Genomic DNA, 25333 nt, shown 5'->3' on the forward strand with positions numbered 1-25333 from the left:
TCATATAAATGGGTGGATTGGTCCAAATGTACAGTGACCATTTATGATTAAAGGCAGACAGCAGGCATCAAAGAAAACCCCAGATTCTCGGAAAGGTGACAATGATCACCTAGTGGTGGGAGAGGGATGTGGCGTCTCCTTGAGGGACCCAGCTGCAGTAAGTTAATTTTGAGGGGATGCCATAAAGGACATGAATAAAACAGACAAAATACTCAAGCAACACTCATCAGGCCAGCCTCTTAAGCAAGAAAATAATATCTTTGTCTTTAATGAACAAACATAGTTGAAGATAAGTTTACATACAGAGTGCAAGGGGAGGGCTTGGATCACATACAGCCCTCCTGTGACTGACCATATTCCCAAAGATATCAGCCAGTGGGAGGTGATTTGATGGTGTAACACCCCTTTGAGCTGGGGAGATCTGAAACTGGCCTAAAGTAACCTCCCTAATCCGATTAGTGTCAGCAAATGAGCAACACAAACAATGTGTCTAGGTTTGGAAATAGTCATCTAATCCAGGAACATCTAATCCACAGATTCCCTAAAAAGTAGGAACAGGAGGAGCCATTCAGTCCCTTGAGCCTGTTTCCTCATTCAGTTAGATCATGGCTGATCAGTACCTCAACTCCATTTCCCCAACTTTTCTCTACATTCCTCAATACCCCTACTCAACTAAAATCAATCTCAGTCTTGAAAGCTCTAATTGACGCCCAGAATCTACAGCTTTTTGGGAGGGAAAGTTCCAGGTTTCCACCACCCTTGGTGTAAAGACTTGCTTCTTGGCATCAAACCCTGAACGGCCTAGCTCTTATTTTAAGATTGTGCTACGGGAGAAGAGCAGGGGAGTGGGCCTAATTGGATAGCTCTTTCAAAGAGCTGGCATTGGCAAAATGAGCCAAATGGCCACCACCTCCTCTTCTGTATGATTCTAAGATGCAATAGCTTGCTCTCCAATCTCAAACTAATAACCTTCAACAATATTGCAGGCAGCACCTACCACATTACAGCGGAAACCTTCCCTATAACAGCTCATACTGGAGTCCACCATCTAAACCCTCGGCAGCAGGGAGACATCAGTGCACATCTCTGGCTGTTGCACTTCAAAGTCTGTGAACATGATCCAACATCTGGGGTCTAACTTTATCATGCTTTTCCAAGGCCTTCCCTTCTGCTGCTGCTCCACAGGCAGCCAGGACTACAGCCACTGGCAATCTCAGTGCAAACTGACTGGGTATGGGTTAGCACTGTTTTTCCTTATACCTTATTCATTGGGCAGCCCAGTGAAGGTTATTCTACGAGACTCAGGAATTGAGCTTAGACCCTCACAATGGGAGTCCAGAAAGAGCTACTGAACTGGGTCCCTTGCCTTTCCTCACTCCCTTTCTAAAGTCTCAGTAGCAAACCGGGCACACATGGCATACCATGACTGCAAAATGAAGCCAGAGCGTAGATGTAGCACTAATGACAGAGAAGTTATAAACCGAGAACAAAGAACAGTACAGCACAGGAACAGGCCATTCGGTCCTCCAAGCCTGCGCCGATCTTGATCTTGAACGAAAGCTGTGACTTTCTCAGGCGTCACAGCTCAGATCAATGAGACACAGGGCTGCTAGAAGTAGCTGTTTAGACATCCCAGATCTGGAGAGCAGAGACCGAGATGGTGCCTCAGCAGTTGTTTGGGATCCAGTTCCCCTGGACTGTGATTGCCTGAGTGGACAGGGTCATCCAATGAAAGTAGTAGTAGCATGCTACACAGCCTCCCCGACACTATCACATGGCTTGTGGTGGCTCCCTTGAGGGATGGCAATGTACACTCATCTACACCACTTCAAGTAACTACCAAGGCCACAAACGGCGCAAGGGAGCAATATTAAAAGGCTTAATATTGCTTTAGGTGTTAAAGCTTTTGACAGGTTTAGATCCTTGCAGCATGGGCTGAGGTACTTCAAAAGAACAGTGACCACACACTGAAATCTTCCACATGCAGGACTCAGACCTACTGGATGATCAGGACTTAAACTGGAAAGAATACCATCACTTTTTGACAATCTCAGGGTACAATAATATTGCACTCCAATGGAGTAATTCCTGTTCAAGAAACCTAATCAAACTAAAAAGGCAAAGGATTATCTCAGTCTAGTTCTGAATGACATGATAGACAGGGGCATTTTCACTACTGAGGCTGTGTTTTCAACAGCAAGCCAACTCTCAGAAATCAATCATACAAAAGGCAATGTTCGACATCCTTCCTACCTCCTGCTCCCAGGATACCAGATAGTGCTGCTACCCCAGGCGAACAGTCAATGCAGTAGGCAAGGGAACGCAAACCAATGGGAGAGAGAACGCACTCATATGAATGCTAAACTTATGAGAGCACACAAACAAGCAAGAATGAACAAATCAGCTAGAGCACCAAATTAGCAATCACCATCGTAGCCCACAGCGAGACTGCACAAACGCAATCTGCAATGAAAGGTTTCCCAAACGCAGATTGCAGTGAGTGTCATGTCTCAGAAGAGATTTACAGGAACCACCTGCCAGTTTGCTATAACCTGGCACTTGACTGACTAAAGCTTAACTGGGCTTGAAAATAAAAATTGAAGAGAATGACATTTCTTGAACCCTGTATCTTATATTACGAGTACAGCGCTGGAATGGACATTTGCCCCAGTTATTGACAGCCCTGGCACAGCAGTCTGGGAGGCACAGAGTGCCGAGAGGAAAATCCCACAACAACACAATAGTACGGCTTATGTGCAATTCAAATCCTTAACAGTACCAGCTCCAGGCTCAGCACTTGCTCCATATTAGTTGCCCTCGAGGCAGTTAGGTCCGATTCCAGAGTTAGACCAGGGCTACCTCTATCGATCTGGTTCAGACTCTTGGCTCTTGTATTTGTTCCACCCATTCAGTAAAGACTTTCATGTCACCTGCAAGGCCTCAAATGAACTGGTGGCCTAACAATGTGACCACACCCTGCACCTAGTCAGGAATCGGAAAACGCACAAGAGTATTGTTAGTTCAGGGAGTTAATTGGTTAACACTCTGTTTGGTTACCTCGTCTGCCATTAAAAGCTCTTCACCCAACAATTAGATACATATTTATTACATTTTTATTTGAAGCTGCAGACTGTCTTAATTACACTTGTTCATTCTGTTCAGTCAATTCCAAGTCACACCGAGCCATTTCTGTGACTCTGTGAGGAAGCTAATGAAAGACGGGCCCATACACTGGGGCATCTTGCGAGACGGGGCTCAGCAAGCTGCAGGACTCCACTCATTCCAATCTTGCCCAATGTCAAGATGTCGGGTGCTCCAGTGAGGCGGGGTCGGGGGGTGGGGGGGGGGGGGGGGGGGGTGGGGAGAAGAGACCATGAATGAATCACCGTCGTTGTGGTTCCCAGCAGCTTGACAACACACCTGGGGGTGAGGGACAGCAACAGAATACCTAAACTCCTGCTGAAGTGGTTTCAGGATCAGGGAACACAAAGGTCGAGGAAAGATTAACTTCGGAAATGGGGAAGAGAAACAAAGAGTCCTTAAATCACAGACCTCCAAAATGAGAGTGCCTGAGAGTTTACTATTACCCAGCCCATGGGTAGGGGGTGTTCGTTGGGGTGGGGGGGGGGGGGGGGAGGGAGGGGGGGTCATCAGTTCTCTGCTATACCACTGGCAGAGCTTCCACTTTGACTAGGGTGGGTGTGGATAGAGCTATACTTCTTACCTGACTACAAGCAAGAACAGGAGCACTGGGTTTCAGAAAGGACTGCAGTCTACACCTGCTCACAGATCTGGAAACCAGATTTGATTCAAACACAATGGATTCTGAAGATAAAGTATGCTGAAGGCTAAAATTTTCCGTTTCAATTTTGAAGAGCCCCACCCATTTCTCGGGAATGACTGCAATAATATTAGAATTAAGTTACCATAAGGGCTCATTTGGCCGGTGAGATACTGATCGCTTGATCAATGACACCAGCAGCCGAGCTGAGCCCTGCCCTGCAGCAGTACACCTTCAACACAAGCTGCCTTACAAATAATTAAAATTTACAAAATCAACCTGTGATGGGAGTTGAGTGGAATAACCAGAGCTCGGCACAAACAGCTTCTTCCACAAAGCTCAGGCACATGCTTTGCGCCAAGGTTAAAGAGGGATTTTTAAAAGTGTAGGAACAGGGTAGTAACACCAAGACAATACAACAGAATTCAAGCTGAGTCTATAGCTCCTCGTAGTCTCCACTAGCCCTGCTCCTCACACGAATGTCACCGCTGCCAATCAGAAACTTCTCCAAATCCTCCATGTCCTCATCAGCCTTGTCCTTGGTCTTCACTTTCTTCCTCCTCCTCTTCTCCTCAGATGTCATTTGCTTCTCCTTTTTCTGCCTGTCCTCTGCTGCTTCTTTCTCCTTCTCTTTATCTTTCCTTGGCTTGTGCCTCTTTTTATCCGATTTCTCATCCTCCTGAAAATGTAAAGCACGCTGTGCACAAGTTCTCAGCACCCCGAATTCCCCAGGTGAAGCTATTGGAAAAGTTACTCTCAATATGTTCAGCATTTTTATAAACTCAAACACATTGCTATCTCTTCCTACATTTCACCAGTGATTACACTTCACAAGTACATCAGTGGCTGTAAAATGCTTCGAGACATCCTGAGATTGTGAAATGCACGATAGAAATACCAGTCTGTCTGTCTTCATTATCAAAAAACACCAACAAAATGGAACGCTATTACATCGTAGAAACATTGCAGAGCTGAGTTAACTATTAAAACAACCTTTTAATCAATCATTGTTTTACAGCCCATTAAACCTCCACTTCCACTGGATTTGGTTATAAAAGCCCTGTATTTCAGAGCTTCCAACAAGGGACTTGTTGCATTTTTGTGGTTCCTTACATGGCCTCAGGACAACCCAAAGAACCTCACAGCCAATCAAGTAATTTTCAAGTGTAGTTACCATAGTAATGTAGGAAACACAGCAATTTATGCACAGCAAGATCCCCAGACAGCCACGCAATCAATGAACACAAGCTTTTTTAAGTGGTGTTAGCTGAGGGACAAATGTTGGCCAGGAAAAACAGGCAAGGAAAAACTCCACCGCTCCCCTTCAAAATAGTGCCATGGGATCTGTTATGTTCACTTGAGGAGTCAGATGGCGCCTCGGTTTAATATCTTATCTGAAAGATGGCATCTCTGACAGTGCAACACTCCCTCAGTACCACACTGGAGGGTCAGCCTGGATGATGGCCTGAAGTCTCTGGAGTGGGACTTAAACCAATGACCTTTTGACCCAGAGGTGAGTGCTACCAACTGAGCCACAGCAGTTGATCCCCAACCCCACTTCTCCCTCCCCCACTCCTGAACACCTAGCCTATATTTTTGGATGCCTGCCACCAGAATATGCAAAGCTGCGAGGATTATGCATTAGTTCGAAAAAAACATTTACCTCTCTTACTTTTTTCTTCTTTTTCTTCTCTTTCGAGGAAGCCTTGCTTGCTTTCTCTGTCAAGAGAACCAAAGTTCAGTTACCAGTGAGCTAACAATGTGCGTGATCCAGGGCTACACACCCTGCTGGAGTCAAGCTGTGCAGCCAGGTATCTGGACTAGGGGATAGATAGAGAGTTTGACAGGTTAAGTAAACCAGTAAGAATATTGCACACCTTACTGATAGCGAAAGCTACAGCATCTCAAATATACTTGGGATACTACTTAGAAAAGTACTTAAGATTCACATAGTTTTGCTTTTCCCTCCCCCTAAAGTGGTGAATTCCCGTATTAATGTCCTGCCTGCAGGAACAGCCTGGCTTATTTTGATGACTAGATTTCCTCTTATTTCTGCTCCTTCCCTGCCCACTGTCCAGGTGGCCTGAATAATCAGCTCCCAGGTTTCCGATGGTATAATCCATGGCCCAGGATAGACCATGTCTACCATCTTCTCACCACCACCTTCTCAGGGGCAATTAGAGATGGGCAACAAATGCTGGCGTTCATATCCCATGAACAGAATGAAAAAAGACAGACCCCAGCCTCAGCTGTGTTGCTGCAGACTTGTTGAATCTCAGTGGAACTGTCACAATTTGGTCCCAGTATCCTTAAGCTAGAAACTGATCAGGGTTCCTGCTCACATTTCAGGACGTTTTAACCATTATCACACAGAAAGAATTTTTTTTGAAGCAAAACGCATTGAGAAGTTTTTAAAAAAAGAACTCCGGTGAGAAGGGACTTATTTGCTAAATGAAAGGTTTTTTTTTCTTATCAGAGATTAAACAATAATTAAGCAATTCCTTATCTTCCTTGGGTGATCTATTGTGTTACAAACATCTTCGATCCTGGTCTACCTGTGAACAAATAAGAGTTAAAAAGGCAGGGGGAACTAGCTTTTTGAACAGGAAGGCTGCGAGGGCTTTCAGGTTTGTTAAAGGGAAAGCTGTAGGGTTTCACTGAGAGGAAGAGGTTATAAATGTTGGAGAATGATTTGAAGCCACCTTGTCTATGATGTGAGCTAGCATGGCATGTTCCTTTTGTATCAGTCTGCAAGAGCACAAATTGAAGTAGGTGCATGTGGTGACAATAACAGTTCAGTTTGTTCACCTTGCTGTAAAATAAGAGCAGTTCATCGATTTATATTTGGTCTCAGCTCATCAAGTTTTAGCTCAGTTCACCTGCAGAGAGATTGAAGTAGAACTGCAAAAGTCAGTCCATATCACAGTAGAAACTATTGTTAAGTCTCTGGGTTAAACTACTGTACAAGTAGCTATGGAGCAGTGCGTGCCAACTGCCCTAATCGCAAGGCATTCAAATAAGTGATTTCACGGAACCTCAGAAGGAGTCTACAGCAGACCTGAATTCCAAACACTCCTGCACTGTCATGTGGTTAAGATCAAGTTCCTGCAATCAGAGGTACAGGAGGGGCTCCAAGCACTTGTGGAACCAAATCCCTGCTCGATTCACCTTGAGTAACAAATGGACAAGGGGAGAATACCAGAAAGCAGAGAGAGTTCAGTTAGTCTCCACCTCAATACTCACCACCACCACCGCCCCCATCCCCCCAGTGCTCGCGTCCATCCAATATCACTGAAAGACTATTGATTGCTCTACTACAGTCAGTGATTGTGTTTCTTAGTACAGCTACTGGGGTCTACATCAGTGTAATGCCAGCACTTCAGCTGTCAAACGAGCAACATTCTCTCATACGCCATGGAATCAGACATTAAACCCAGTGTCCCGGAATAGTACAGTCATTACACCTTTAGTCCTCCACAGCCTGCCGTTTACACACCTCCACAATAGGACTGCGAATCTGTCTCTATTTTTCTGGTGGTTGAACACAAAGACTTGACTGGCATAATTTTGAAAAAAGAAATGCTGATCCCAATCATACCGGAGGCATCATAGTTCAGTGCTCCTCAGGGATCCATCCATTGCCAGATATCCAGTTCTTAACACTCATTTTCACACAGTACACCGCCAATACTGACTATACAAACTTCTACTTTGGTACCTCCTTCATAGGATCAGCATCCAGTCTGAACCACCCCATATGTCCTAACTGGAAAAGGTGCAAAGACCTTGTGCAAAACGAAACATTGAACATCCCCAAGTAATAATGATCTCTCCAGGATGTAGGTCAGAAAGGGAATAGAGGCTCAGGAAAGAAGTAGGCTTTGTTTATTGAGATTAAACTATATTCAGAAAAAAAAAGACCATATCGGCATTAAATATTCTAACCTCCTCGTCATTAGAGAACCTCTCACTCTGTTAACTCATATTAAAGCCGTATAGAAGGTAGCAAGTGAGAAACCCAAGCAGCCAACATTAAAGGCAGGCTAGGAACATGCAGTGCCCATAATCCAACCACATTACATGTAGATCGGGCAGGTGGACCCTGATCAGCAACATTCTGGAAATTAACCTGTCCAGTATAGGACTGAACGAGGAATTGGTGAGATTTTACAATCAAATCAACTGCTGGTTTCATTTTTAAAATATAGACATGCCCCTGTTGGCAGCATTCATAGTTTGCTCAACTGCAGGGTGCCGAGGAGAAGTTGGATTTTTTTTTTCCAACAACAGCGCCAGATGTATAAGGTATCAAATCAGAGTGATTGAGAGTAATCACTTCCAGATACAGGCTCGCTGCCCTGAGGAAACAGACACCAGAGTGGCCCAGTCTGGATCCTCAGTTTTATTATTCAATATATACACGGTGAGAAGAACCTTCCTAGACAACAGAATGCATCTTAAGGGCTTTCATTGGAGGATCGCTTGGTAACAGTTGTAGGCAGAAGACCCTGACTTCATCTAGCCCAGCGATCCTCAGCATTCCCTGGTGCATCGCCAGTAACCCTGTCTAATTTCTTCTTGATACTTTTTAAGGTTTCTTGTTCCTGCCTCAGTACCAATAATCAGTTCCACAGAATCACCATCTTTTAGTTAAAAAATAACTCCCTCTGACATTTCCTATTTTCTTTTCCTGTGTTTAATTTGTAAATGACAACTTGTGCTTAAATTCTGGGCACAGCAGAAAAGTTTAGTTGGATCTGTCAATACCTCTCAGAATTTTAAACACTTCCATCATATTCTGTGTCAGTCCAAAAAACTCAGGATCATCAAAAAGAGTAGCTAAAATAAACGTTGGAGGCATGAGAAATTATCATGGCAAATGAGGAAATGGAAGAGACATTGAACAAATATTTTGTTCTGTCTTCACAGAAAAAGACACAAATTACATACCAGAAATAGAGAGTAACCGATGCCTAATAAGAGTGAGGAAATTAATAGCAGAGAAAAAGTATTGGAGAAACTTAAGGGAATAACATTCGACAACTCCCCAGGACCTTATGGCCTACATCCTAGAGTTCTAAAAGAGGTAACTGCTTAGATAGTGGATGCACTGGTTTTGCTTCTCCAAAATTTCCTAGATTCTTGAACGGTCCCAGCAGATTAGAAGTTAGCAAATGTAACACCGCTATTCAAGAAAGGAGGGAGAGAGAAATCAGGGAATTAAAGGCCGATTAGCCTGACAGCAGTCATCAGGAAAGTGCTGGAATCTGTTCCTAAAGAAGTCTTTACAATGCACTTAGGAAATCATAGTATGATCAGACAGAGCCAACATTGTTTTACAAAAGGGAAATGATGTTTGACAAATTTATTCAGGTTTTTTGAGGATGTAACCAGTAGGGTAGATATGGAGGAACCAGTAGATGTAGTATACCTGGATTTCCAAAAGGAATTCAATAAGGAGCTACACAAAAGGTTGATATGCAGGCCTCAGCTATTGACAATCTAATGACTTAGACAAAAAGAGAGAGAGTAATGTACCTAAGTTTGCTGATGATACAAAGCTAGGTAGGAATGCAAGCTGTGAGAAGCACACAAAGAGGCTGGAAAGAGATATAGACAGGTTAAGTGAGTGGGCAACAAGGTGGCAGATGGAGTATAGTATGGGGAAGCGTGAGGTTATTCACTTTGGTAGTTAAGAACAAAAAATCAGAATATATTTTGAAAGGCATGAAACTTGGAAATGTTGACATTCAGACGGACTTGGATGTATTTGTACAGGGAACACAGGAAGTTTGCATGCAGATACAGCAAGCAATTAGGAAGGCATATGGCATGTTAGCTTTTATTGCAAGAGGATTGGAATACAAGAATAAAGAGGTTTTGCTACAATTGGACAGGGCTTTGTGAGACCATACCTGTAGTACTGTGCACAGCTTTTGTCTCCATATCTAAGGAAGGATATACTTGCAATTGGAGGTGATACAGCGAAGGTTCACCAGATTAATTCCTGGGTTGAGAGCCTAGGATGAGTTGCCCTATGATGAGAGGCTAGGTAAATTGTGTCTATGTTCTCTGGAGGTATATTCTCTGGAGGTTAGAGAATGAGAGGAGATGTCATTGAAACATACAAGCTTCCGAGGGGGTTTGACAGGGTAGACACAGAGAGGTTGTTTCCCCTGGCTGGGGAATCCAAAACACAGTCTCATGATCAGGGGACAATCATTTGGACTGAGATGAGGGGAAATTCCTTCACTCAAAGGATAGTGAATCTTTGGAATTCTCTACCCGGAGGGTTGTGGATGCTCCATCATTGAATATATTTAAGGCTGGGATAGACAGATTTTTGGTCTCGGGGAATCAATGGCTATGGGAACGGGCGGGAACGTGGAGTTGAAGCCGAGGATCAGCCATGACCGTACTGAATGGCAAAGCAGGCTTGACAGACCGTATAGTCTACTCCTGCTCCTAGTTCTCATGTTCTTAACTCTTCTCTGATGTCATTCCTTTAAATATGGGGCTTAATCATATGGCCCCCAAATCTGAATATCCGTTTCTATACCCCCTCCAATCACTGAACATCCTTCACTGTATCCCCTCCAAATCACTGACTATCACTCTCTGAACCCCCACCAATAACTGAAAATCCTTTTTGACATAGGAAGATCAAAACTGCACCCAGTACTCCAGATGTGGTCTCACCAGTGTCAAATACGGTTTTAAAATGACCTTGCTGGCTTTATATGTTCTAACCCTTGCTATACATCCTGACAAATGCCCTGGACCTGACAACCTACATGCTAGGGTTCTAAAAGAAATGGCTGTAGAGATAGTGGATGCATTGGTTGTAATCATCCAAAATTCCTGAGATTCTGGAACAGTTCCAGTGGATTGGAAGTTAACAAATGTAGCACCAATATTTGAGAAATGAGGGAAAGAGAAACAAGGAACTACAGGCCAGTTAGCCTGATGTCAGTCATTGGGAAAATGCTGGAATTCATATTTAAGTGGTCACAGAGCATATTGGAAATCATATGTTTAGACAGCGTCAACGTGCTTTCATGAAAGGGTAATAGATTTGTCAAATGCCATTTGAGTTATTTTTGAAGATGTCACTGCCAGATAGATAAAGGAGAACCAATGAATGTATATTTGGATTTTCAAAAGGTATTCGATAAGTTGCCACGTGACAGGTGGTGCACAAAAGAAGGGCTTATTGAGTTGGGAGTGATATATTAGCATGGAATGACAATTGGATAAAGGACTGACAACAGGATAGGAATAAACAGGTCATTTTTTGTGTTTGCAAACTGTTACTAGTGGAGTGCCACATGGATCAGTTCTGGGGCCTCAGCTATTTACAATCTATATCCTTGAGTTAGATGAAGGGAGCGAGTGTAATATATCCAAGTTTCCAGATGATACAAAGCTAGGTGGAAATGTAAGCTATGAGGAGGACACAGAGGCTAAAACAGGGGTTCAAACAAATTAAGTAAATGGCCAAGGTGACAGATGGAGAATAATAAGGGGAAATGTGAGGTTATTCACTTCGTAGGAAGAACAGAAAAGCAGAATTTTTTTACGTGGTGAGAAACTATTAAATGTTAATGTTCAGAGGGATTTGGGGCACCCTCATACAAGAAACACAGGAAGCTAGCATGCTGAGAAGACAAATGGTATGTTGGCTTTTATTTGCAAGGGGTTAGGAGTACAAAATTAAAGGAATGTCGCTGCAATTGTACAGGGCTTTGGTGAGGCCATACCTGGAGTGTGCAGTTTTGGTCTCCTTATCTAAGGAAGGATATACTTGCCTTGGAGGATGTGCAACAAAGGTTCACTAAATTGTTTCCAGGGATAAAAGGATTGTCCTATGAGGAGAGATTGAGTAGAATGGGCCTGTACTCTTGAGCTTAGAAGAATGACAGGTGATCTCATTGAAACTTATAAGAATCTGAGGGGGTTGGACAGGGTAAATGCTAAGAGAGTGTTTCCCCTGACTGGAGTGTCTAGCACTACAGGGTATAGTCTCAAAATAAGGGACGGCCATTTGGGACTGAGATGAGATGAAATTTCGTCACTGAGAAGGTTGTGAATCTATGTAATTCTCCAGCGCAGAGAGCTGTGGATGCTCAGTCATTGAGTATATTTATTTTTGGATTCTAAGGGAATCATAGGATATGGAGAGATCGAGCAGGAAGGTGGAGGGAAGATCGAGGATCAGCCACGATCTTATTGAATGGCGGAGCAGATTTGAGAGGCTGTATGGCCTCCTCCTGCTCCTATTTCTCATGTTCTTATCCCAACATTCTGCTTGCTTCATTAACAACCTGGGATCATTGTGCTGATTTTTTTTTTTAAGCAGCTTGTCCACTAAACCTGCATCAACACATCAAGAAGGTCCCATTTAGCATATTATCCATATCACCTTTCTCTCGGCCAAATATCAGTACTTTATATTTCCTGGTGTAAAATGATATCTGCTCACTGATCAAACTTGTCCAGATCCTTTTGACTGTGTCTACACTGATATTCATCATTTGCCACTGCTCCCAGCTTGATATTGGAAGAACATATGGACAGGCTGGGCAGCACAGTGGCGCAGTGGTTAGCACTGCAGCCTCACAGCTCCAGCGACCCGTGTTCAATTCTGGGTACTGCCTGTGTGGAGTTTGCAAGTTCTCCCTGTGTTTGCGTGGGATTCCTCCGAGTGCTCCGGTTTCCTCCCACATGCCAAAGACTTGCAGGTTGATAGGTAAATTGGCCATTATAAATTGCCCCTAGTATAGGTAGGTGGTAGGGAAATATAGGGACAGGTGGGGATGTGGTAGGAATATGGAATTAGTGTAGGATTAGTGTCAATGGGTGGTTGATGGTCGGCACAGACTCGGTGGGCCGAAGGGCCTGTTTCAGTGCTGTATCTCGAAACTAAATTTCTTCCTCTAAATCATTGATAAAATTATAAATAACAGCTCCAACATGAAATCTTGTAGCTTTCCTCTGGTAACTGGCTGTCAACCACATACTGCCCATGTTATCTACCAAGCAACCATTTACAAATCCACTTTAATACATTCCCATCTACCCACTGACCTTATTTAGTAGCCTTATTATATGGACACCATTGAATGCCTTCCTGAACCCAGGAGGTAGCATCCATGGTCTTTTCCCTATCTACTAAGACCATCATCTGCTGAAAGATAGATTTTGTAGCAGCAGTGTCAGTATCAAGTGTTTGGTATTTCATATCATAGTCGATTCTAATGCTAGCTGGGTGTTGGAGGTCCTTGTGCTTGAAGTGCAGACAATTTGAGCCATGTTGCTTGAGTGATCCAGTCACTAATCACTGTCTGGCGTCTCTGCAGTCAAAGGGGGTCATCCTCTTCACAGCCGGGGGGCCTATTCCCTGGGGTCTCTGTAGCAAGGGGGCAGGGTGCAGCCTTTCCTTGGGCTCTTGCAGCTGTGGGACCCACTCCCTGGGCTTTCCGCAGCCTCTACTTGTACTTGAACACTGGGCTATCACAGGGTGAAGGAAACACCCTAGGACATTTCAAGTTTGGTCCCACTCTCACCTTCAGCAATTACTATTTGTAGTATAATGTCATGTCGGGTTGATACTGGGCAGAATATGTAAATAGTCTGTGAACATCATCACAGGAAGTGATGTCATAGAATTTGTATAGCACCTCATGCAGAGTGTAATTGGAAGCTATAGGTGCAAAGACGTGTGCAAATAAACTCTTGTTATGCTAACCAACTGTCTTTTAGATATTCTGAGCTAAGCCTTATAGTTCTCAGAATATTACACGGGGCAACAGTAAACTGAAGAAAAGATGGAAAATCATTGCCCTTACAGGAGAATTTCAAAAAAAGTAGCTGGACTGAACCAAGCTGAGGCTGGCCAAAATGAGTCAGGAGGTTTGGAAGGTATCGTACTGCATCGGCTCTCGTGTAGAAGCCAGACAAAGGGCAGGTTAGTACATTATAGCATGCAATGGAGGGTGTGAGCATATGACACCCTCATTACAGAAGGTATAGCCAAAGAGAAAGCAACGTATGAAGAAATCATTAAGGCAGTTGAGGCTTGCTTTGTCAGGAAAAGCATCATCGTGGAGCATGCCAAATTTAATAAACATTCACAGCAAAAAGGGGAGAGCATTGATTCGTTTATCAATGATTTATATAAATTGAAGACTGCGATTCAGACAGCTTACGGGAAAGAGCTGATTAGAGACAGGATTGTGGCCAGTGTAGTAGACGACACCCTTTTGCATCTTCTACAGTCGAGGGATGATCTCACGTTAACGAAAGCGATTCAGTTGAGCAGGCAAGCAGAGGTTAGAAAATTTAACAGATTAGTTGTTCAAGGGGACAGGGACAGTCTGATCTCGAGAGTGGCAGACTCCATTAATATGTAAAGAAAACGAAAGTAAAAAATGGCAGTCAAAGACAGGAAAGGCAGGAAGAGCATCTAGAGGCAGCAGCAACTATATGCAGTAGGTGTAGCTGAGTGAGGCACCGGTGAAGCCAGAGAAGTCGAGTGTTTTTTTTAAATGTAAAAAGAGGGGATGCTTTCAACTCGTATGTCGCAGTAAAAAACAAGTGCTGCAAAATATTAAAGGGAAATCCAAAGGATTTGTTAATGAAGTACAGGATGTACAATGTGTTGAAATACCATTTCGAGGGGAAATCCAAGGAGCAAGTGAAAATTGCTGGATGGCTGAAATTCTTGTGGAAGGCAACATTCAAACTGGACACTGGAGTAACAGGCAAGCAGAGGTTAGAAACATGGCTGAAGATGATGTCGTAAACATACAGGTAAAAAATTATATGGGCCTGGAGGCATCGACTTGAAGGTAATAGGAGAGTTGAAAAGAAATTCCTGAGACCTTACATATTATCAAGAATTAGAGTTGTTCACTCCTTAGCAAAAAGGCTTGTTTAGACCTACAGCTAAAAGGTAGAGTAGAAGTGCTTAAAAGGTACTGAAGAACAGCCCAGAGATTTTAGGGCTGTATTTCCTAAATTGTTCATAAAATTGGGAAAATTAAAAACAGCATACCACATCACTGAGAAAGAATGCAAAGCCAGTGTGTTTGTACACATCTAGGGAAGTTCCACATCCACTCCTAGAGAAAGTTAAAAAGAAATTGAATTAATGACAAAACAGGAAGTCATTTCACCTGTAACAAAACCTACAGGGTGGTGCTCAGGTATGGTCCCAGTGAAGAAACCTAATGGGTCCATTCGAATTTGTGTTGATCTCACACAACTGAATAAGGCAGTGCAAAGATAAATACATCAAATGTCATCAGTAACTGAGAGCTTGGCAAAGCGAGGGAAGAGCACAATTTTCACCAAATTAGGCGCCAACAGTGGATTTTAGCAATTACCATAAAATGAGGAATCTAAACTCAACGCCGTTTATAACACCATCTGGAAGATTCTGTTTTAACAGATTACCATTTGGAATTACGTCAGCACCGTAGATCTTTCAAAGGACGATGTTGAGTATCCTGGAAGGATTAGATGGGACCATCTGCCATATGGCCAATGTGTTAATCCATGGAGTGAATTAGCAGGAAGCCAATACAAGAGTGAGAGCAGTACTACAGAGTCTGGAAGCAGTTCCCACATTGAATGAGAAATGGGGTTTCTCACAGCAAATGGTGAGATTTCTAGGACCTATTACTGATGGGTCAGGCATCAGAGCAGATCCATAAAAGATGAAAGTGATAAAGACTTTCCAGAGCCTAAAATCATTATAGAGCTATAAAGATTTATGGGAATAGTTAATCAAGTAGGAAAATTTCAACCGAATTTAACCATGATAAACAAGCCATTACAACAATTGTTAAAAAAACGACAATGTTTGGTGTTGGAGAGAAGCCCAACAAAAACCCTTTGAGAAAATCAGGAACATGCTAGTATCATAAGTGTTAGCACATTATGATCCAAAGTTGCCAACCATCATAGCAGCGGATGTGTCATCAACTGGATTAACAGCAGTCCTATTTCAGGCGCAGAGAGATGGGAGACAAAGACCTGTATATTTTGCATCTCGTTTGATAATAGAAACACAGCAAAGATACGCAGTCATAGAAAAGGAAGCGTTGGCAGCAACTTGGGCATGAGAAATTTTCCAACTATGTGCGAGGTCTTCAATTTAAAATTGAAACAGATCGTTGGTTACTCTATTAAACACAAAGGAGCTAAAGAAATTACCTTCAAGAGTGCAGAGATTTTAGATTAAGATTAATGAGATTTGATGAAAAAAAACGAATACATTCCAGGGAAACAGCAGATGCTTTATCGCGTATTTCATCAGCAAGACCTGAAGGCGGTGATATTTTATTTCTAGAAGCAATAGAAGTTTTTGCTTTGACGGCGACAACAATTTTACCTGCTACAGCTCAGAAACTGAGTGAAATCAGCAATGCTCAGAAATCAGATGAAGTAAGTGCAGCAGTCAGGGAATATTGCTTGCATGAATGGCCAATGTACATGCCACATTACCCAGTTTTAAGGCAGTATTACGAACAGAGGGGTCATCTAAGCATTGTTAATGATTTATTGATCTATGATGAGAGATTAGTTATCGCTAGGATACTGAGATTAGAGATCTTGGAGAGATTACACCAAGGATTTTTGGGAATAACAGTGTCGAGCCAGAGCAAGACCGTCAATATGGTGGCCTAGTATATCGAAAAAAAATTGAAGAAATGATACCAAGGTGTATCACGTGTACTATCAATCATCATGAGACAAAAGAACCACTTCAGAATGGTTTAGCCTCTTGTGAATTGTTAGTAAGAAGAAGATTGAAGACCCAACTTCGTATACTCCCAAGAACGCTCAAGCTACAAGTGAGTGCAGAAGACCTGGAAAAGAGAGAGAGAGACAGACACACACAGACACACACAGGTCTAATCAGAGAATTATGTCACAGAACCAGAAACTTGTCACATGTGCAAGCTGGGGAATCAGTTTGGGTTAGAGACCGGAATCGGTATGGAGAAGTGATAGAAGAATCACCATATCCACAATTATACATTGTCCAAACTGACCGAGGGACGATAAGATGAAACAAAAGCTCATTGATGGGGATACCAAAGAAGCACAAGAAGACCAATCATTCAAAGAGTTTGAAAAAACAGTGGTGCTGCAACCAGCCATCAACCCAGAGGATAACCGGAATGAAGAACTTGAGTTATCCAATTGTTCTACTGCAGTACAGCATAGTAAGAAGGAAAGAAAGAAAAACAGACTTGTGAAACGCCACAACAGTTAACAATCTGAAAAGAGAAGTCAGAGACCTGGGGGGGAGATGTAGTGTAATGTAATATAGGATTGGTACTGGGCAGAATATGTAAATAGTCTGTGAGCATCATCATAGGAAGTTATGTCATAGAATCTGTATAGAACCTCATGTAGAGTGTAAGTGGAAGCCTTAGACGCAAGACATGTGTAAATAAACTCCAGTTATCCTAACTGACAGTCTCTTAGATATTCTGTGCTAAGCCTTATAGATATCAGAATATTACACTATTAAGAAAACTTGACTGCCATCAGTGCAAACACTTTTAAAAAATAAATCCAAAGGTTATTTGTGGACTATGAGGCTAGGCAAGTTATTGGCTGCCAGGGCAACACTGCTTTAGGGTCAGCCAATGAGATGCCCATGTGGGTGGTTTTACACCATGTGACAATTCAGAATCCAAACCATGACCACAGTGTGTGACAGCCCTGACAAAGGGAGCTCGGCCGAAGGTTAGCAGCAGGTGTTTACAGGAGATAAATGTGCACGGAATAAATTCAGAGCTCTCCCTCTCCACTCTCCTTTGTATATAACCACAGTCCATAAACATTTATACTGAGAATACAAACAAGAATTTGAAGCTTTTATGGAAAAATGGTGGGAATTACAGAAAGTGATAGTCATGATGCCAGGAAAAATGCAAAGGAGGAGGAATTTGATCTTGCCAATAATCTAATGCCCTACACCCAATATAACACTGGTGAACGTAAAGTTTTGGTACCATGCCATGTCTTATAATAAAACCCAGGCCTTCTCTTCTCATTAATAAACTCAAAATATTTATTAAGCACAAAGCTTTTGACATCACCTTCATCGCTGCTCTCTGGAGCTACAGGGCTCTTATTATCAATACCCAAGCCAAACAAGTCGAGGTCACTGGCCGGCTTCATGGCTCGGGCCTGGGATTTCACCGGCATGGTGAGCTTTGCTGAACTGAAGTCATCGTTGGAGAGTTCTGAGCTGTCTTCTCGAACCGGGAACACCTCCTGCAAAAAGCATCGCAAGTCAACAGTTAGTACTTGGGGAGGGGAGTTTGGAGAAGAAAAAGGAGTGTGGGTTCAGACAACTCAAAGCCAGCTAAACTGAACGGGCTCCAGCACACTGAGCTCAGTGGCTAACACTCTCAACTCTGAGTCAGAAGGACGTGGTTTCAAGTCTCACTCCAGAGCATTGAGCAGGTAATCTAGCCTGACACTCTAGCGCAGTGTTGAGGGAGTGTTGCCCTGTGACAGGTGCCATCTTTCAGGTGAGACATTAAATGAGACCCTGTCTGCCCACTTGGGTGGATATAAAAAATCCTATGACACTATTTCAAAGAAGAGTAGGGGAATTCTTCCTGGTTTCCTGGCTAACATTTATCCCTCAACTAACATCATTTAAACAGATCATCTGCTCATTGTCACATTATTTTTTCAGATGCTGACTATGTGAGAATTGGCTGCAAAATTTCCTACATTACAACAGTGACTACACTTCAGAAAAGTAATGAATGGACTGTGCAGCACTTTGGAACATCCTGAGGATGTGAAAGGCGCTATATTACAAATAATTTACAGCAGAGAAACAAGCCATTTGGCCCAACTGGTCTATGCCAGTGTTAGTACTCCACACGAGCCTCTTGCCACCCGACTTCATCTCAGCCTATTCCTTTCTCCCTCATGTGCTTATTTAGCCTCCCCTTAAATGCATCTATGCTTTTTGCCTTCACCACACATTGTGGTAACAAGTTCCACATTCTCACCATTCTCTGAGTAAACATTTACAGTCAAATTAGTATTATTGCAACAGTACTTCTTTAAATACAGGATTTCTAGTTATTCTTTCACCAAAGACTTGAACAGAATCTAACCTGTCACTCTGGAAAAAGCTACATAAAGCTGTCCATGTGTAAAAACAGGTCTAGGAATATAAATACAAATTTTGTCAGGAGTCTGGCCTTGTAACTTGTTTGTAGTCATAGAATAAATGTCTAATTGGAAACTGTTTTTTCCTGAGTTGAAAAGGCAGGGTTGCATCTGATATTACTCGAGGAATATACACTCTATTTCCTTGAAATCTTTCAGCATCTATCTTTGAAGAAAACACTTCCTATCAATCTTGGCCCATGACAAAATTCTTGTTTAGGATTTAATTTCATAGAAAAATTATAGGCTGCTCTTTGCTTGAGTCCAAGTCTAGTGCATGTCCATTGGAGTTAAACTGTGTTGAAACTCTACAGGGTATAGACTATCAGAATCTTCGTCTACAGAATCAACGCTGATGTATTTGTTTAATTCACTTGACAGCTTTTCTCCATGTTTTCATTCAAATCTAATGAAGCTTCATTTTTAGCACAAATAGCTTTTGAATAATAAGTTGTATCAAATAATAATCCCCGTCATTTTGCCACACTTAAATTCCATCATCTCATCCACCCCTCCCATGCCATCACCCATCCCATCTCATTCCTTTCATTCTTCCCAAGCCATCCCATTCCTTCCCTCCCATGCCATCCCTCATGGAAACAATCGCTCCAGCCAGGGTAACAGCACTGTTGGGCACCCCTTACCTTCCCTTATTTTCATTCTCCACCAACGCTACATCCTACCGTCACTGCCAACAGAACCAACCACTGGTAGCCGCATGTACATCATGCACTCCAGTCCTCTGCATGTCCCACGTGCCTCTGTGTGCGCCAGGCACTGCCCACCAAATCAACCCAACAACAGACACACCCTTAAACTGACAAATTAAAATAGTGTGGACAGACAAAAACTGAGCATTATTATAGATAAGAGTAATGCATGTAAACACAAGTTTGTTCTTTCTTTCTAGATTTATGATAGCTTCCAAAACATGATCAGAAGGTGAGGGATAAAAAGAAACCCGGAGAATGCTGGACACTGCAATCAGTAATGTCGGTCCGCGTGCTGGTGCAGAGTGGGCGGTGGGCCACAGAGCGGGCAGCCGGTCTGCGCGCTGGGCCTGAGGCAGCACACAGAATGAGCTCGGGCTCATGGAATGAAAATGTCTTGTCCACTCACTGGGCAATGAGTTGGGCAGTCTCAGTGGAGCTACTTGGGGGAACGGGCCTCTAGCACTAAACTACCCTTAATTCAGCATCAAATTGGATCTCCCACCCATATGGGCCCCAGAATGACTGGTGGGGCAACAGGATAAATTTTACAGTGATGTAGCAAATTGTGCTTTAGAACTGAAGCATGCATGGAGCTTCACTGTGCAGCAGTGGTGTACCAACTCGAGTATGCTTAATGCCAATGGTGGGTTCTCGAAATGGATGCTATTTTATTCTCTAGCCCCCAGACTTCTCACCTTGACCAGTCCAAAACCACACACCAGAAAAAAAAGGAAGTTTTAAAAAGTAAAGACAGAAATGAAACATACAACTCTGTTTTTTCTGTTGGAATCGTCACTCTCGAAGTCTGGGTCATCCATGACAAACGACAGCAACTGCTTTGCGATCGGCCCCTCGAGATCACTCTCAGATGACTCCCTGCATTCTTGTGTTTCAGATTTGTTCTGGCCTTTGCTTTCAGTCTTGAGGAGTGGAGCTGGGACTGGGACTAGTGGGGAGGCCAGAGATGGGGCAGTGGTCAGCAAAGTGTTACCAGGCAAGCTGGAGGCTGGCCTTCTGCTGCTGAGTTGCTCTGGTTGGATGGAGACAGGTGAGTTGATGCCAGGGTCCTGCTCGAAGGCTTCGGTTGGAGCTCTGTCCTGGGATTTTAACAAACTTTTGGAAGCTCTGAAGAGGAAAATAATGTAAATATAAATGGGGCTGTTGATGAAGGAAAGCTGCCCATGCTATTAGACTATCTGCTCGAAGTGCTCACTTCATCAATAATAGGTACAGTGTCACTCACACCGTTTATGTCGATCCTGGGGCAAGGGGGTCTGCAATTGGAAGCAACATTGATATAAAGTTTTCTAGCCACATGGCCAATATAACCTCTTCCCTAACCCACTTCAGGTCTTTGGGATAGAAAGTGGGAAATATCAGCCCTGGAGTCCTGCTGCTGATGTCTGTCCAATAATGAAAAGTACATGTGGGAATTCTGGTTAGAGAACAGGTTTGAACTAGAATGTACTCCCCCTCCCCCGGGTCAAACAGTCAGCCCAAGGCACCAACTTGCCTTTCACTTGAGTAATGGCCATGTGAAGAGGCATTGTGTGTCCAGGGACCTCACTGCAGCAAGGGTCAGGTGGGCATTTGCTATGGAAATCATGAGTTTGGAATATTGAGGTTCAGCTGTCTCTAACTGTTACACTGTACGGTATTTCACTATCCAATTAGCCCCACAGCCCTGCAACCTTTTCCATTTCAAATATTTATCCAATTCTCTTTTGAAAGTTATGATGGAATCTAATTTCACCAGCCTTTCAGGGACTGCATCCCAGATCATAGAAATTTACAGCATGGAAGGAGGCCATTCAACCCATTGTGTCTGTGCTAGCCTAATCCCACTTTCCAGCTCTTGGTCTGTAGCCTTGTAGGTTACAGCTCTTCAAGTGCAAATCCAAGTACTTTTTAAATGTTTTGAGGGTTTCTGCCTCTATCACCCTTTCAGGCAGTGAGTTCCAGATCTCCTCCACCCTCTGGGTGAAAAAATCTTCCCCTGAATCCGCTCTAAACGTCCTACCCTAAATCTATGTGCCCTGGTTATGGACCCCTCAGCCAAGGGGAACAGGACCTTCCCATCCACTCTATCTACACCCCTCATAATTTTATACACTTCAATTACGTTTCCCCTCAGCCCCCTCTGTTCCAAAGAAAATAACCCCAGCCTATCCAATCTTTCCTCACAACTAAAATTCTCCAGTCCAGGAAACATTCTCGAAAATCTTCTCAGTACCCTCTCTAGTTCTTTGGGCCTCCTTATCTCGAGAGACAATGGATACGCGCCTGGAGGTGGTCAGTGGTTTGTGAAGCAGCGCCTGGAGTGGCTATAAAGGCCAATTCTGGAGTGACAGGCTCTTCCACAGGTGCTGCAGAGAAATTTGTTTGTTGGGGCTGTTGCACAGTTGGCTCTCCCCTTGCGCCTCTGTCTTTTTTCCTGCCAACTACTAAGTCTCTTTGACTCGCCACAATTTAGCCCTGTCTTTATGGCTGCCCGCCAGCTCTGGCGAATGCTGGCAACTGACTCCCACGACTTGTGATCAATGTCACACGATTTCATGTCACGTTTGCAGACGTCTTTATAACGGAGACATGGACGGCCGGTGGGTCTGATACCAGTGGCGAGCTCGCTGTACAATGTGTCTTTGGGGATCCTGCCATCTTCCATGCGGCTCACATGGCCAAGCCATCTCAAGCGCCGCTGACTCAGTAGTGTGTATAAGCTGGGGGTGTTGGCCGCTTCAAGGACTTCTGTGTTGGAGATATAGTCCTGCCACCTGATGCCAAGTATTCTCCGAAGGCAGCGAAGATGGAATGAATTGAGACGTCGCTCTTGGCTGGCATACGTTGTCCAGGCCTCGCTGCCGTAGAGCAAGGTACTGAGGACACAGGCCTGATACACTCGGACTTTTGTGTTCCGTGTCAGTGCGCCATTTTCCCACACTCTCTTGGCCAGTCTGGACATAGCAGTGGAAGCCTTACCCATGCGCTTGTTGATTTCTGCATCTAGAGACAGGTTACTGGTGATAGTTGAGCCTAGGTAGGTGAACTCTTGAACCACTTCCAGAGCGTGGTCGCCAATATTGATGGATGGAGCATTTCTGACATCCTGCCCCATGATGTTCGTTTTCTTGAGGCTGATGGTTAGGCCAAATTCATTGCAGGCAGACGCAAACCTGTCGATGAGACTCTGCAGGCATTCTTCAGTGTGAGATGTTAAAGCAGCATCGTCAGCAAAGAGGAGTTCTCTGATGAGGACTTTCCGTACTTTGGACTTCGCTCTTAGACGGGCAAGGTTGAACAACCTGCCCCCTGATCTTGTGTGGAGGAAAATTCCTTCTTCAGAGGATTTGAACGCATGTGAAAGCAGCAGGGAGAAGAAAATCCCAAAAAGTGTGGGTGCGAGAACACAGCCCTGTTTCACACCACTCAGGATAGGAAAGGGCTCTGATGAGGAGCCACCATGTTGAATTGTGCCTTTCATATCGTCATGGAATGAGGTGATGATACTTAGTAGCTTTGGTGGACATCCGATCTTTTCTAGTAGTCTGAAGAGACCACGTCTGCTGACGAGGTCAAAGGCTTTGGTGAGATCAATGAAAGCAATGTAGAGGGGCATCTGTTGTTCACGGCATTTCTCCTGTATCTGACGAAGGGAGAACAGCATGTCAATAGTCGATCTCTCTGCACGAAAGCCACACTGTGCCTCAGGGTAGACGCGCTCGGCCAGCTTCTGGAGCCTGTTCAGAGCGACTCGAGCAAAGACTTTCCCCACTATGCTGAGCAGGGAGATTCCACGGTAGTTGTTGCAGTCACCGCGGTCACCTTTGTTTTTATAGAGGGTGATGATGTTGGCATCGCGCATGTCCTGGGGTACTGCTCCCTCGTCCCAGCACAGGCATAGCAGTTCATGTAGTGCTGAGAGTATAGCAGGCTTGGCACTCTTGATTATTTCAGGGGTAATGCTGTCCTTCCCAGGGGCTTTTCCGCTGGCTAGGGAATCAATGGCATCACTGAGTTCCGATTTGGTTGGCTGTATGTCCAGCTCATCCATGACTGGTAGAGGCTGGGCTGCATTGAGGGCAGTCTCAGTGACAGCATTCTCCCTGGAGTACAGTTCTAGGTAGTGCTCAACCCAGCGGTCCATCTGTTTGCGTTGGTCAGTGATTATGTCCCCCGATTTAGATTTGAGGGGGGCAATCTTCTTGATGGTTGGCCCAAGAGCTCTCTTCATGCCATCATACATTCCTCTGATGTTTCCGGTGTCTGAGGCCAGCTGAATATGACTGCATAGGTGTTGCCAGTAGTCGTTTGCGCAACGCCTAGCTGTTCTTTGTGCAGTACTTCTGGCTGCTTTAAGTGCTGCGGATGTTAAATCGCTGAGGGCTTTCTTGTAGTTCAAAAGTGCAATGCGCTTAGCGGCTATGACAGGTTCCAGCTCTTCATTATGAGATTGAAACCAGTCTGCACTTCTCTTCGCACTTTTGCCGTAGGTGGTCAAAGCTGACTCATAGATGGCGTCTCTGATGTGGGCCCACTTGGTCTCAGCATCCCCTGTGGGAGTGTTTTGAAGGGCTGTTACAAGTGAATTTAGAAATTTTTGTAACAGCTGTGGGTGAGAAATTCTGCTCGTGTTGATGCGCGGGTGGCCCTTCTGCTTGGAATGATGCAACTTCTTTGGTCTGAGTCTAACCTTGCTGCACACCAGGGAGTGGTCGGTGTCGCAGTCCGCAATCACATTTTTCTTATAGTACGGTGACCAGAACTGCACTCAGTACTCCAGCTGTGACTTAATCAGTGTTTGAGACAGTTCCAGCATAACCTTCCTGCTCTTGTATTCTATGCCATGGCTACTAAATGCAAGTATCCTGTATGCCTTCTTGACCACCTTATCTACCTGTCTGGTACCTTCAGGGATCTGCGGACATACACTCCAAGGTCCCTCTGTTTCCCTACACTTCTCAGTAATCTACCATTTATTGTGTATTCCCTTGCCTTGTTAGCCTTCCCCAAACGTATTACCTCACACTTGTCCGGATTGAGCTCTGTTAGCCACTGTTTCGCCCACCTGATTATACCATTAATATCTTCCTGCAGTCTACAGCTTTCTTCTTCATCATCAACCACACAGCCAATTTTCGTATCATCTGCAAATGCCTTAATCGTACCCCCTGCATTCAAGTCCAAATCATTGATATATACCACAAACAACAAGGGACAAAGTACTGAGCCCTGCAGAACCCCACTGGAAATAGCCTTCCGATCACAAAAACACCTATCAACAATACCCTTTGCTTCCTGCCTCTGAGCCAATTTTGGATCCAACTTGCCACTTTGCCTTGGATCCCATGGGTTTTTACCTTCATGACCAGTCTGCCATGTGGGACCTTATCAAAAGCCTTGCTAAAATCCATAGAGACTACATCAAATGCACTACCCCCATTCACCCTCCTTGTTACCTCCTCAAAAGAGGTCAGACATGACCTTCCTTTAACAATTCCCTGCTGACTGTCTTTATTTAGAAGGACATGGATCGATCCAAGATTTATTCAGTCCCTCAGAATTTTTTCCAATAATTTTCCCACTACTGAGGTTAGGCTGCCTGGCCTGTAATTAGTTGGTCAAT

The 25333-nt window shown here is 43.9% G+C and overlaps 1 protein-coding gene across 5 annotated transcripts in view; it reads right to left on the minus strand.

Moving 5' to 3' along the window:
* Positions 1-239: 239 nt before the first annotated feature.
* The window catches only part of LOC137347815 (rab-like protein 6), a 147847-nt gene continuing 122753 nt past the window's right edge, over positions 240-25333 (minus strand). For 2 of the 5 annotated variants that reach the window (XM_068012827.1, XM_068012830.1), the window contains 4 exons: positions 20478-20835; positions 17902-18079; positions 5445-5500; positions 240-4460 (listed from right to left, as the gene is read on the minus strand). In XM_068012827.1, coding sequence (XP_067868928.1) covers positions 4218-4460; positions 5445-5500; positions 17902-18079; positions 20478-20835 — 835 coding nt within the window. In that variant the 3' untranslated portion in view covers positions 240-4217. The remainder of the gene's footprint in view (positions 4461-5444; positions 5501-17901; positions 18080-20477; positions 20836-25333) is intronic. The other 3 variants (XM_068012832.1, XM_068012829.1, XM_068012831.1) reach the window with 3 other exon arrangements.

Source organism: Heterodontus francisci, chromosome 32 (genome assembly GCF_036365525.1).
Source record: "Heterodontus francisci isolate sHetFra1 chromosome 32, sHetFra1.hap1, whole genome shotgun sequence".
Classification (NCBI taxonomy): domain Eukaryota; kingdom Metazoa; phylum Chordata; class Chondrichthyes; order Heterodontiformes; family Heterodontidae; genus Heterodontus; species Heterodontus francisci.